Source organism: Aquarana catesbeiana, linkage group LG06, assembly GCF_042186555.1.
Source record: "Aquarana catesbeiana isolate 2022-GZ linkage group LG06, ASM4218655v1, whole genome shotgun sequence".
NCBI classification, from domain to species: Eukaryota; Metazoa; Chordata; class Amphibia; order Anura; family Ranidae; genus Aquarana; species Aquarana catesbeiana.
This window is the reverse complement of record NC_133329.1, coordinates 62027905-62041411: the sequence shown is the minus strand read 5'-3', so window position 1 is coordinate 62041411 and position 13507 is coordinate 62027905. Positions and strand designations below refer to the sequence as shown.

At 44.7% G+C, this 13507-nt stretch overlaps 1 protein-coding gene across 2 annotated transcripts in view; it reads left to right on the top strand.

Annotated features, from left to right (window-relative positions):
• LOC141148550 (tyrosine-protein phosphatase non-receptor type substrate 1-like) overlaps nucleotides 1-13507 on the top strand; it is a 178100-nt gene that overhangs the window by 29768 nt on the left and 134825 nt on the right. The window contains exon 2 of one of the 2 annotated variants that reach the window (XM_073636098.1): nucleotides 5396-5728. The exons of the other annotated variant lie outside the window; for it this stretch is intronic. Within the exon in view, the coding sequence (XP_073492199.1) occupies nucleotides 5396-5728 (333 nt within the window). The remainder of the gene's footprint in view (nucleotides 1-5395; nucleotides 5729-13507) is intronic. 2 annotated transcript variants of the gene reach the window in all.

The following is a 13507-nucleotide window of genomic DNA, read 5'->3' as shown; positions in this document are numbered from 1 at the left end:
TGATCCTTATTCCTGCCCCTAATTTTTTTTTTGAGCACTAGTCACTTTGTTTGTGAATACTCATTTGTATTAGGGTTTTTTTTATTAGAAAATGTATCATCTATTCTATATTGTTTACAACAATTTTGTTTAACACTCACCAGAGGGTGTAACACACTTCAAATTCTAATTACACTATTTGTACTAGAACACATTTAATCCATGGGTATCACTACCTCACTAGTCTTACTCATTTTCGTTTAAACATATCCTTTTGCCAACATGAATTTTGTGCAACACATCCCAGATACACTTTTTCACATCAAGACACAGTCAGTCCTTATTTTACCTATACAGCGCCACACATGCACACTAGTTTTTCGTTCGCAGCACAAGCACTGGGTTTGTGCAGAGGGTGTAGCACCACTACACAACAGCAATAACATTGCTATTTCTTTCACCCTTTTTCTGCATTCCCCTACCTAGATTCATAAACTAGTTTTACAACATACATACTCCTTCTCCTAAACTTGGGCGTATCCATTAGAGGGTAATATATTTTAACACCACTTCATAAGGTATTGCACCCTGTAGAACAGGGATATGCAATTAGCGGACCTCCAGCTGTTGCAGAACTACAACTCCCATGAGGCATAGCAAGACTCTGACAGCCATGAGCATGACACCCAGAGGCAGAGGCATGATGGGACTTGTAGTTTTGCAACAGCTGGAGGTCCACCAATTGTATATCTCTGCTGTAGAGGGTGCACATACATTGACATTGGTATTTTCTGCTGAAGATCTATCATTTATATACTCTTTTGATACTTTGTTTATTAATTGTCTCATATATCTACACCTGGGTCTGGAGGACTGCAGAGGGTGTAACACAATAGGTTTACTACAATAAGTGTTTTACCTTAAATCAGAACAGCACCACACCTACAATCCCTTTCTAATTAACTCTAATAGGGCGTACACACGGTCGGACTTTGTTCGGACATTCCGACAACAAAATCCTAGGATTTTTTCTGACGGATGTTGGCTCAAACTTGTTTTGTCTACACACGGTCGCACAAAGTTGTCGGAAAATCCGATCGCTCTGAACGCGGTGACGTAAAACACGTACATCGGGACTATAAACGGGGCAGTGGCCAATAGCTTTCATCTCTTTATTTATTCTGAGCATGCGTGGCACTTTGTCCGTCGGATTTGTGTACACACGATCGGAATTTCCGACAACGGAAAATTTTATCTCCTGCTCTCCAACTTTGTGTATCGGAAAATCCGATGGAAAATGTCCGATGGAGCCCACACACGGTTGGAATTTCCGACAACACGCTCCGATCGGACATTTTCCATCGGAAAATCCGACCGTGTGTACGGGGCATTATACAATCCACCTATCTGTAGGGGCAGCAGTTCATTTTCAGTTCATTTTTAATTTAATTTCTTCCTGTACTTGTATCCTGTGCGCGGATTTATCCATACACTTTTTTTTCTCAGCGGTTTACTACAGCTTTAATGTTTTATTCTTGACTAGGAGCGCTGTTTAAGAGCTTACAAAGTCCTATACAGAGTCACGCTACTAACGTGTCTTGCTACCATAGCTTCCTGTTTTGGTATGGTCACCATTAATAAATGATTGATGACCCTCTGGGCTCTCATTGTTGACAACATTTACATAATCCACGTCACTTTGCCCTTAATGTAGGGTGACCAGACATCCCCGGTTTCCGGGGACAGTCCCTGGATTGAGGACACTGTCCCCGGAGCCTGTCTGTCCCCAAATTTGTCCCCAGATTGAGGACACTGTCCCCAGAGCCTGTCTGTCCCCAGATTTGTCCCCGGATTAAGGACACTGTCCCCGGAGCCTGTCTGTCCCCAGATTTGTCCCCGGATTAAGGACACTGTCCCCGGAGCCTTTCTGTCCCCAGATTTGTCCCCAGATTGAGGACACTGTCCCCGCAGCCTGTCTGTCCCCAGATTTGTCCCTGGATTGCGGGGCCGATCCTGGATGGGCAGTGGGCGGGGCCGCGTTGGCTGTTCCAGCTCTGTGCACTTATTGTGGCATGTGCAGTAATAATCTCAGAGTAGCTGGAGAGGAGGAGCTGGAGTTCCAGCTGCCATTCCTCCTCCTGCATTTTTCTGCAAAAGTAGATAGTAGAACTGCCAGCTGCGATTCCGGGGACACATGACTGCCCTCTCCCAGCATCCCACCTCTCTTCTCCTACCTCTGCTCCCTCCTGCCATCACTCTCCCAGCAGCGGCAGTACTCCCTCCTGGATGATGTATTGGAAAGAATTATGGGTAATGTAGTCCAGAGGGACTGGAGCTACAAGGAGGAGGTGAGTTTGTGTTATAAAATTTTAATAAGTAATTTTTCTCCTTCACTGATGGCTGGGCACTAATAGGCTGTACTGATGGGCACTGACAGGCTGCACTGATTGGCACTGATAGGCTTCACTGATGAGTTGGCACTGGTCAGGCTGCATTGCTGGGCACTGGTCAGGCTGAATTTCACTTAGCACTGTTGAAGCTGCAGTGCTGGGCCCTGGTGAGGCTGCATTGCTGGGCACCGGTGAGGCTGCATTGCTGGGCACCGGTGAGGCTGCATTGCTGGGCACCGGTGAGGCTGCATTGCTGGGCACCGGTGAGGCTGCATTGCTGGGCACTGGTGAGGCTGCATTGCTGGGCACTGGTCAGGCTGCATTGCTGGGCACTGGTGAGGCTGCATTGCTGGGCACTGGTCAGGCTGCATAGATGGGCACAACTGAGCCCTGCATTCTTTATGTAGCGCACTCCTGCAGCACCAGTGGTGGCTGGTGGTAAATCTTGTGTGTGTGTGTGTGTGTGGGCGGCAAACAGTGCACCCACAGCCCCCTCCCGGTCCAGTAACCCGCACCACCACCCCCCCGGTCCGGTCGGCCGGGTCATCCAGAGCACATATATATCATACAATCATTTAATAAACACATACCAGATACACTGCATATATAATTATAGGAAAATATGCTTATAAAATAGTTTACTATTTGTCAATTAAAGGAAAATGTCCCCATATTTCATTTAAAAAATCTGGTCAATTTGCCTTAATGGGCAACGTGAGTGGATCTCTTCAAAAGACCTTTAGCTTGGCTTCATTTAAAGTGATTGTAAAGCTTTGTTTGTGTTTTTTCTTTTTTTTTAAATAACAAACATGCCTATACTTGCCTCCTCTGTGCAGTTGCTTTTGCACTCTTCTTGAGTGCCCCCATGCAGAGTCGCTTTCTATGGGAGCACTTGTGCGGGCGCGCTCCCGAGTCCTGCTGCGTCCATTGACACAGACAGCAGGTCTTGGCCCCGCCCCCCGGCTCCCATGTTACTGGATTTGATTGACAGCAGCGGGAGCCAATGGCTCCTGCTGCTATCAATCTATCCAATGAGGACTGGATAGCTGCTGGAGCTGCTGTGCTCATCCCCGTTGTTGGAACGATCGATTCAGGTAAATAAAAGGGGGACTCTGGGGGGCTGCTGCATCACAAAAGGTTTTTCACCTTTAATGCATAGAGTGCATTAGGCTCCGTTCACACCTAGGCGTCCTTGGGCATTTTTCTGCTGTAAGCCTCAGCTCTAAAATTGCCCAACAAGACAAATCCCATTAATTGCAATGGCCCCTGTTCACATATGAGCGTTCTGTCGCCTGAAGCAAAACATTACAGTAGTTGCTCAAAAAAGTATAGGAACTTCTTTTTTTTTTTTGCAGATTACAGGCGTTTTGCTGCTTTTACATTGGTGACATTTTAACCGCTTACCGATCGGCGCACGCCGATATACGTCGGCAGAAGGGCACGTAGAGGCATATTAACGTACCTGTACGTTGCCCTTTAAGTAGTGGCTTGCGGGCGGGCCGCGAGCTCCATGAGTGTGATCGCAGGTCCCGCGGACTCGATGTCCGCAGGGATACCCGCGATCATCTCACGGTGAGGAAGAACGGGGAGATGCTAATGCAAACAAGCATTTCCCTGTTCCGCTTAGTGACACTGATCTCTGCTCCCTGCAATCAGGAGCGGTGATCAGTGTCGTGTCACACACAGCCCCTCCCCCCCACAGTTAGAATCACTCCCTAGGACACACTTAACCCCTTCACTGCCCTCTAGTGGTTAACCCCTTCACTGCCAGTCACATTTACACAGTAATCAATGCATTTTTGATCGCTGTATAAATGTGAATGGTCCCCAAATAGCGCCAAAAGTGTCCAATCTGTCCGCCATAATGTCGCAGTCACGATAAACATCGATGATCGCCGCCATTACTAGTAAAAAAAATTATTAATAAAAATGCCATAAAACTATCCCATATTTTGTAGACGCTATAACTTTTGCGCAAACCAATCAATAAAAAATGCTTATTGCAATTTTGTTTTTTGTTTTTTTACAAAAATATGTAGAATACGTATCGGCCTAAACTGAGGAAAAAACATTTTTTTTATATGTATTTTTGGGGGATATTTATTATAGCAAAAAGTAAAAAAATAATGCGTTTTTTTTTTCAAAATTGTCGCTATTTTTTTGTTTATAGAGCAAAAAATAAAAACCGCAGAGGTGATCAAATACCACCAAAAGAAAGCTCTATTTGTGGGGAAAAAAGGACGTCAATTTTGTTTGGGAGCAACGTCGCACGACCGCGCAATTGTCAGTTAAAGCGACGCAGTGCCGAATCGCAAAAAGTGCTCTGGTCTTTTGCCAGCCAAATGGTCCGGGGGTTGAAGTGGTTAACCTTGAAAACGCCTGTACAAAAATGCTGGGGGAAAAATGCCTGTAAAATAGCAACGCCTAGATGTGAACAGAGCCTTAAGGTGAAAAACCATGTGGGATTAGAACCCCTCAAGCCCAGGTTCACACTTGTGCGAACACAGACATCGCATGTGATTCGCACCCGCACCGCGGTGCCGATCGCATGCACTGTCTGTGCAATGCAAGTTCAGCCATACATTTGTATGGCTGAACTTGCATTGCATTCGCAGGAAAATAGTGCAGGGACTTTCCCCCCCCCACACTAGAATCGGATCGCATGGGTGTTCTCCCCCATGCGATCCGATTCCTGTGCGAGTTCACAGTTCGCACTGCTATCTGTGAACCGGTCTGGGGGTGTAATTAACATTGTACTGACACCCGCAGCAGTTGGCAGAGGGCAGTCTGAACCGCGTGCGGGAGAGGAGCGATGCTGGAACCGGCGCTGGTTCCCGCATTGCATATATGTGAACCTAGGCTTAAAGTTTAAAGTAAGTTGAAGAAGACCTGTGTTTATGGCAAATATCTAATCATGCAAGGAAATAGTTCTATTTCTCTGGGATGTGATTGGAAGTTGTACGTGAACACGGGATCACTTGACCCCACCTTACTGGAAGTATAAATTTGATTTCTATCTCATGCAGGTGCTGCTGCTCTACAGATGACGGGACCTACTACATATAAAGCCAGAGTTGGAGCCATTGCCCACATTCCCTGCACCTTCAAAGCAGATAATCTTCCTGCAGATCCCAAAGATTTTACAGTTTTTTGGTATTTAGAAAAAAAAATTATCCTAAGATATGATAAGACACTGACATCAACTGATCCCAGATATTCATTGGATAAGGATCAAGCATTGAATGGAATCGCTCATCTGACCATCTCTAATACATTTCTATCAGATGGTGGAACCTACACTTGTGCAGTGACCATAGAACCTTTACGAAAGGAGATAGACATCAAAGTAGAAATTTCAGGTAAAGAAATTCAAATTTATTTATTTTTACAGGAATAGTTATTTTCTTGTTGCAATAAAATGTAGCGCTAGTAGTGAACAAACAAATCATGCCCCAGTTGAAGTCCAATTGGACGAAATGCGTCGGTCGAGCTACATTCTTCCCTACACTTGATTTTATTTACGTGATCACGCTATTTTAATTGTTTTGTTTATTAGCGTCACCCAATAAGTATACCTCTTTGATCTGCACCATTGGCGCGTTTTATTTTTTTGTGCCTCCATACATTCCCGGGATTCCTACGAGGTTTGGACATTCCATCTTTCCCCTCGGTCTCTCTGGACTGGCGGTCCTGATCGATTTTTTTTTTATGTCATAATGTAGAGTATAAGATTTCCTATCATTTGAACCCAGTTTTGCCACAAAGAGTTAATCCATCTCTGAGCAATCCTATTTTATTGTTCAGTGAGATAAATCTTGACAAACTGAGAAAAACTTTGTCAAATCCTCCCCCTTGCTGTGAGTGACAGGTGATTTACATATCTAGTGCACTAGCCTAAGACATGCATTATTTTTGAGTTCCCTCCCCCACTCCTTTCTTCAGCAGCTCTGCAAGGATTGGCTGTTCCACACCTCAGCATGATTTGGAATGCTGAAGTCATGTGGTTACTTTCCTGTCTTTTCACTGGATGTTAGAGATCATAGCAGAAGTTCAGTGTAAATACATATTGACAAGGGGAGTGTAGAGGTGGGTGGAGTCTACTGACATCACGACTCCACCCACCGAGCTCCAGACAACAGACCCGCCCACAGAATCTGCAGTTTTTTGGGTCTCATAACAGACAGAGGGGAGACATTTGACAGGTAAAGATACATGCAGGAGGCGTGTATATCCTTAAAGATAACCCCTATGGCGGTAGTTTAGAAAGGATGACATTGGGTTTACTTCCACTTTAAGCCAAACCTTCTTCTTCTTTTTTTTTTTTTCTTTTTTTTTTTTTTTTTTAGTTTTAGCAAGACTATGGAATGGTTAGCCCCCTTTCAGTCCCCCCCTCCCCCCAATTTAGAAGATATGTACACCAATAAGCCATATTAGAATAGTAATGGTGTTTGCGCTGTGAGAGAAGTGTTTACCAAAAAAAATGTGCTGGTAAAGTTAAAATAACTGGATAAGTGATAATGGCAATTAAATAAATATACATCAAATCATAATACATAAAATAGTGACTAATGCAGTGTACATATGAAATAAATGCCAGACCGATGTTTAGCTGATATAAACACACAAATATTAAACAAAGAAGTCCATGAGGTAATAAAGAAAAATACAAATAAAACGAAATTTGACTAAAAAAGTCCGTAACAAACAGAAAAAAAGGAAAGGACAATTCCACCACCAAAAAAGGACGCGTGTGCCAAGTGCAATCTTCAGTGATGACACCTCTGTGTCTGCAAGCAGCACACCTCAGATCTGTAAGGTGTACAGCATGATCACAGGTAAAGATGATTGGTGAGAAGATATCCCATGTGTTGCTTGAATAATCTCAGTAATGGATGTGTATGGGATCATGCGGAGAAACATAAAAAAAATATATATATATATATATATAGCATGATACCGCAACAAACGTAGCGGGACAGGGGCGGATCAAGCAGTGATGTACTCACTTAGGAAAGAGGAGCATAGGCGTCAATCCAACGAACGCCGACTTTGTATGTCCTCAGTGTGGCAGCTTTGGTCAGCTCCTGTTCCCAGCGCTTTCAGGTGGACTCAGTAAATGTTGGTGTAGAATATGAAGAGATATGCATATAGCGTAATCCAATATAGCAAAAAACAATTTATTAAAAAAAAATACCGAAAAACAAACTCGCATTTAAAAGATATAATAGGATAAAATCATCCATGAGCGCCAAGCTCGTCTCCTGCCTTCAGGCTGTGTGTGTACCCAGTGCTCCAATCCCGACGCGTGTCGTCACATCACATGACTTCATCCCTGACCCGTGTCCACAGCCAAAAGTACCTACAATGTGCACGTGAGCATCAGAAGTGGACCACAGAGGAAGAACGTGGCCTGGTCTGAGGAGTCACATTTTCTTTTACATCATGTGGATGTCTGGGTGTGTGTGCGTCACTTACCTGGGGAAGAGATGGCACCAGGATGAGGTATGGGAAGAAGGCAAGCCGGCAGAGGCTGTGTGATGCTTTGTCTAGTAGAGTCCTAACCCAATGGGTCAAGGCTGTTTTTGGAATGCTGTAAAATGCATCAGAAACACACTGGAACTCATCTAAATGCATCTAAAAACACACTACAACACACTTGTCCTTATTTAAGGTTAAGAAGAAAGAGGGGGGGGAAGCACTGGACTGCATCAAAAACGCACTGGAAGGCATCAAAAACGCGCATGCAAAAAAGCACCTGGAACGCATCCGGTCTGCATTTCTATGGTGTGAACTGGCCCTTAGGGCCAGTTCACACCATATGCAGTCCAGTGCGTTTTTTTTTCTGCATCAAAAACGCATGTAAAGTAGGTTATATGGTTTTCAATGGCATAGTTCACACCAGTGCAGTCAGTTCCAGGGCATTCCAGTTCCAGAAAAAAAAAATAGAACATGCTGCATTTTTTCTGCACCGGACTGTACTGGAACGCTGTAAAACGCATCAAAAACTCACTGGAACGCACCGTAACACACCTAAATGCACCAAAAACACACTGCAACACACTTGTCCTTATTTAAGGTTAAGAAAAAGGGGGGAAAAAAAGCACTTGACTGCATCAAAAACGCACCAAAAACGCACTGGAACGCATCAAAAACGTGCATGCAGAAAAGGACCTGGAACGCATCCGGGCTGCGTTTCTATGGTGTGAACTGGCCCTTAATGTTTTAGATACATGTCAACTAACTAAATTTACCAGTATACTGTATATAATTATAATTATAGTACAGGATTTATATAGAGCCAACAGTTTGTGCAGTGCTTTACAACATGAGGACTATATATATATATATATATATATATATATATATATATATATATATATATATATATATATATATATATATATATATATCTCAAAGATAATTTGTTCCACACTTCTATTGCATGCAATACCGCATGTGGCCAGAGGTGGGGGTTGCCGGAGATACTTGGAAATACTCGGAGATGGCTCAGCTGCACCCGAAAAGGCTCGGAAACATTTGGGAACATAGTATTTCCAAGTGTTTCCGAGTATTTCCGAACCAATCTGAGTGTTACTGGCGCCCCCGCACCTCTGGCCAAATGTGGTACTGCACAACGCAGAGGCTTGAATCCTGCTCATTTTGCAAGACAACACTCGCACGCAAACCGAGTCAGGGTTTAAAAAAAAAAAAATTGCTCCTATTTGTGAAACACTCATTAACCGCGTTACTTGCAATCCAAGGTTCCACTGTATATACACTATATTACCAAAAGTATTGGGACGCCTGCCTTCACACGCACATGAACTTTAATGACATCCCAGTCTTAGTCTGTAGGGTTCAATATTGAGTTGGCCCACCCTTTGCAGCTATAACAGCTTCAACTGTTCTGGGAAGGCTGTCCACAAGGTTTAGGAGTGTGTCTATGGGAATGTTTGACCATTCTTCCAGAAGAGCATTTGTGAGGTCAGGCACTGATGTTGGACGAGAAGGCCTGGCTCGCAGTCTCCGCTCTAATTCATCCCAAAGGTGTTCTATCGGGTTGAGGTCAGGACCAGTCAAGTTCCTCCACCCCAAACTCGCTCATCCATGTCTTTATGGACCTAAGGGGCCGTCCCCAAACTGTTCCCACAAAGTTAAGAGCATGAAATTGTCCAAAATGTCTTGGTATGCTGACGTTTTTAGGAGGTCCCTGCAGGCTTAGCCATGAAACATTAAGGCAAATTGGATGTGACTGTCTCTCTATGGAGGCGGTTTACATATCTCCGGGGCGATTTGTACAGGAGCCCTGTGCGTCTTTTGCTCCGAATTCAGACAAAATTTCGGGCTGAAATCGGACCTGAAATGATGAACAAGGACACTCCAGACTCCTGCTGGGAGCCTCTGTGTGCTCATATGTGAACCCAGCCTCAGGCATATGTAAAATCATGGAGATGCAGAATTGCCACCGTAGGCTGCTTGATCGTGATTTACACTACAGAACACCTCCCACTTTCCTCATCTTTCATAACATGGGGGGTTCTGTAGTTCACAGGGGAGAACTGGGTGCAATTGATAAAACTCCTTTGGAATTCAGAGCAGCAAAAGGTAGAGCATACAGTTAGGAGCTCACTGAATTTCTGTCAGGATCAACAGATGTTTTCTTACACTTATCAAACAGATATTAATGATATAACAACTTAATGTTAAAATAAGGGAGAACAGCTGTGCAGCATGTGGGAAGAAGGGGCAGGAATCTAGATTGCTGCACAATGGGGTTCTGCTTTTACTTGACTTAAGTTAAAACTGATCTCCAAGCAAATATTGTCCTAACACATTTGTAATGTGTATTTTTTTTCAATCTCGGTGAGCTTTGTGTATTTCTTCCAGATCTGTGCAGAAATCCAGTGTGAGACTTCCTGTAATAAAGACCGCTCACTGCTGATCTCTCTCCTTGTGCAGGGTGATCGGTCTTGTCTCCGCCCCCTCCTGTAGTCCTCTGTAGTGGGTGGTGCCTGCTGGGTCCCTCCCACAGCTCTGCTCTCTCTCCTTGTGCAGGGGGACTGGTCTTGTCTCCGCCCCCTCCTGTAGTCCTCTGTAGTGGGTGGGGCCTGCTGGGTCCCTCCCACAGCTCTGCTCTCTCTCCTTGTGCAGGGGGACTGGTCTTGTCTCCGCCCCCTCCTGTAGTCCTCTGTAGTGGGTGGGGCCTGCTGGGTCCCTCCCACAGCTCTGCTCTCTCTCCTTGTGCAGGGGGACTGGTCTTGTCTCCGCCCTCCTCCTGTAGTCCTCTGTAGTTGGTGGAGCCTTCTGGGTCCCTCCCACAGCTCTGCTCTCTCTCCTTGTGCAGGGGGACTGGTCTTGTCTCCGCCCCCTCCTTTGGTCCCCTGTAGTTGGTGGGGCCTGCTGGGTCCCTCCCACAGCTCTGCTCTCTGCACTGGCTACATACAGTACAGTTATGATGTCACCACTACTTTTGGAAGATACAGTATCTGGGTTTACAAATGCATTTATGGCCATTGTTGCTTTCAAGGAATATTTTTAAGTGAAATGTTTGTGCCTTTATCGTAGATTAACCTGTTCACCTCACTGTAAGTATAAAGATTATTTATTATCATTTCATGCAGTTGGTGCTCTACAGATGACGGGGCCTTCTACATATGAGGCCAGACTTGGATCCATTGCCCACATTCCCTGCACCTTCACCGCAGATAATCTTCCTGCAGATCCCAGATATTTTGCCGTTGTTTGGCATTTAGCCCTCATGCACACAGGCTGTTAAAAAAACGTTATGAAAACGCCAGTATCTTTGCAGTGAATTTTTTTAACTTTTTTCAGCTTTTTTCAGCGTTTTTGCAATAGCGTTTTTTAGCGTTTTTCAGCGTTTTTGAGCGTTTTTGAGCGTTAGAGCGTTTTTACAGCTGAAAAACGTCTTTCAGAACCCACTGGTCCTGGGTTTTTTTTACAGCTTAAAAACGCCTATGCCACTTGCAGCTCAAAAACGCCTAGGTGGGCATGAAGCCATAGACTAACATAGACAGGCCTTTTTAAGCTGCAAAAAAAGCTCAAAAAAGCGGCTGTAAAAACGTCCGTGTGCATGAGGACTTAGAAGGAAAACTTATCCTAAGTTCCAATAACACCGTGATACCAACTGATCCCAGATATTCAATGGATAAGGATCGAGCATTGAAAGGAAATGCAGATCTGACCATTTCTGGCACATCTGTATCAGACGGTGGAGTCTACACATGTTCAGTCAACTACAGTTCTTTCCTAATGAAGAGAGAGATCCGCATGAACGTTTCAGGTACAGAAATTTTTTTTAAATGACAGGAAATGTTATACTGTACCCCGCTTCTTCTTAAAGAACTGTTATTTCCATCAGTATGATGTCCTCTACCCAATCACCAAGATAAAATTATATTTAACCTCCATTGAGCGCTACCCCCAAAGGAGCCGCTGGTTAAGACGGGTCCTCTGTTTCTGGCCTCGCGCTTCTCAAAGACCTTGGCTCCTCTGACGCACCAGGCTGAGTACATAAACACACAACGGGCTCCATTCACAGAATCGGATCGCATGCGGTGTTTAGGTGTTTTCCCAAAGTGGCCAGGGGCATGCTGGGGTCGACAATGTCACTTTAATATTTGAACCACTTCAATGCCAAGCACTTTCACCCCCTTCCTGCCCAGGCCAATTTTCAGTTTTCAGCGCTGTCGCACTTTGAATAACAATTGCGCGGTCATGCATCAATGTACCTAAATGAAATTTTTATCATTTTTTTTCCCCACAAGTAGAGGTTTCTTTTGGTGGTATTTGATCACCTCGGCGGTTTTTATTTCTTGCGCTATAAACAAAAAAATAGCGACAAGTTTGAAAAAAAAAACACAATTTTTTACTTTTTGCTATAATAAATATCCAATTTTTTTTTTTTAACACATTTTTTCCTCAGTTTAGACCGATATATATTCTTGTACATACCGTATTTATCATCGTATAACACGCACTTTTTTCCCCTTAAAATCAGGGGGAAATTGTGGTTGCGTGTTATCCGCCGATCCCCGCTGATTGTGAGCGGAGCAATCGCCACCGACATACACATAGCCGAGTGTACTCGGCTCTTCTTGGCTCCGCTCAGTCACGCCCAGTCCCGCCATTGGACCTGTGTTCTGTTATGTCCATCATAGGGCGGGACTGGATGTGACTGTGAGCCGCCCTGAGAAGAGCCGAGTACACTCGGCTATGTGTATCTCGGCTCCACCGAGTCCCTGCATTCTCGGCTGCATATTTAAATCTGTCAAAGCCTGTAATGGACACTGGGGGCGAGGCTGCAATGACAAGGCTGCACTGACCACTGGGGCAAAGCTGCACTGACACTGAAAAGGCTGCAGATGGACACTGATGAGGCTGCATTGATGGGCATTTAAATGTAAGTTTTTTTTTTTTCCTTAAACTTCCCTCCTAAACTTGGGGTGCGTGTTATACGCCGATAAATACGGTATTTTTGGTAAAGAAAATCGCAATAAGCGTATATTGATTGCTTTGCGCAAAAGTTATAGTGTCTACAAAATAGGGGATAGATTTATAGCATTTTTATTATTATTTTTTTTTTTAAACTAGTAATGGCAGCGATCTGCGATTTTTATCATGACTGCGATATTGCGGCGGACATATCGGACACTTTTGACACATTTTTGGGACCATTCACATTTATACAGCGATAAGTGCTATAAAAAGGAATTGATTACTGTATAAATGTGACTGGCAGGGAAGGGGTTAACACTAGGGGGGGATCGAGGGGTTAATTATGTTTCCTAGGGAGTGATTCCAACTGTAGGGGGAGGGTACTCACAAGGGGAGGAGACCGATCAGTGTTCAGGAACACACGATCGGTCTCCTCTCCTCTGACAGGACGTGGATCTGTGTGTCTACATACACAGATCCACAGTCCTGCTCGGTTACCAGGCAATCGCAGGTGCCCGGCAGACATCGTGGCCGCCGGGCACGCGCACCGGGTCCCCAGTGATGCGGCAGGCGTGCGCCCCCTAGGGAGCCTGGAAGGCGATCACGTCATATGACGTCCGCCCAGAACAACAGCTGCACCGTCCCGCCGTCATATGATGGTGGGCGGGCAGCAAGTGGTTAAA